The following is a 1,135-nucleotide window of genomic DNA, read 5'->3' on the forward strand; positions in this document are numbered from 1 at the left end:
TGTGACGTCACATATCAGAAATGCTATGGCGCATATAGCAGCCGACCGCCTTCCGAACTGCCGTCTAGTCTAGGATGAGCGTGTGTGTAAGTGTAGTACAGGAAATGCTTATTGTTGTTGTTATTGTTATAATAATAATAATAATTATTATTATTATTATTACTACTATTATTATTATTATTAAATTGTCTTTAATTTTAGCTGGTTATGCATTTCCGTTTCTCTTTTTATGTTCGTTTATTATTATTTTTCGAATGGTGTCAAACATTCGGGCTTCTTAACAATGTCGCGTAACGACTGTGTTACAGAGGGAAAGGCGCTAGCCGCGTCACGTGACTGCAAGTTTATCGAGACATCTAGCGGAATCCAGCACAACGTGGACGAGCTGTTGGTGGGCATCCTGAAGCAGATCCGGCTGCGGGAGAGCCGCGAGAAAAAGCGACAGAGGCGCGGCAGCAAGGGAGCCAAGAACAACAACGCACGTCTGCACGGCTCTAGGACGTCGCTGTCCCTCAACATCGCGCGCGAGATCCTCAGCAAGATGTGCATGAACGACAGCAAGTCCAAGTCCTGCGAGAACCTGCATGTCCTGTAGTGTGAGATGGCATATCATGTATGTACTATAACTCGACGGAACACGTTCATTTATTTTGTTATTTATGTGCTGTGTACAAAAGGCCTAAACTACGGGCTCTGCATTTGTTGATTTACTGACTAAAATGTATTTGACTTAGCAGAGCACGTTATATATAGCAACCGGTGTGCTGCTGTTGGTTAAGTATTATTTGTATTTTGGGAGGTAGAGGTAAAGCATTCATTAAGTATTATTACAGTTCTGGGAAATGTAAAGCGATTATCCATGGCAAATATTGCTTGATAACAATTACACTTTTTTCTGACAATTTTTAGGCTTACACGGTAATCGTGTTGAGAAAATATATTTTGTTTTTCAAAGCTGGTCTTGAGATTAATATCTCCAAGTTTTTTGAAACTGCTTTCAACTAATATTGTTGAGTCGTAATGCCCTCAACCTTAAAATTCACTTATTATGTTGTATCATATTGGGTGAGCAATTTACCTCCCGACCGGAAAACGACAACTTCGACTGTCGGCAAGCGCGCTCCTACACGTTGAC

The 1,135-nt window shown here is 41.1% G+C and overlaps 1 protein-coding gene across 1 annotated transcript; it reads left to right on the forward strand.

The window, feature by feature from the left end:
• The first annotated feature begins 283 nt into the window (after positions 1–283).
• On the forward strand, positions 284–837 carry LOC138702794 (GTP-binding protein GEM-like). Its single transcript, XM_069830091.1, has one exon. It carries the CDS (start codon positions 284–286, stop codon positions 593–595), a length of 312 nt encoding a protein of 103 aa, XP_069686192.1. The 3' UTR covers positions 596–837.
• Positions 838–1,135: the final 298 nt, after the last annotated feature.

Source organism: Periplaneta americana, chromosome 7 (assembly GCF_040183065.1).
Source record: "Periplaneta americana isolate PAMFEO1 chromosome 7, P.americana_PAMFEO1_priV1, whole genome shotgun sequence".
NCBI classification, from domain to species: Eukaryota; Metazoa; Arthropoda; class Insecta; order Blattodea; family Blattidae; genus Periplaneta; species Periplaneta americana.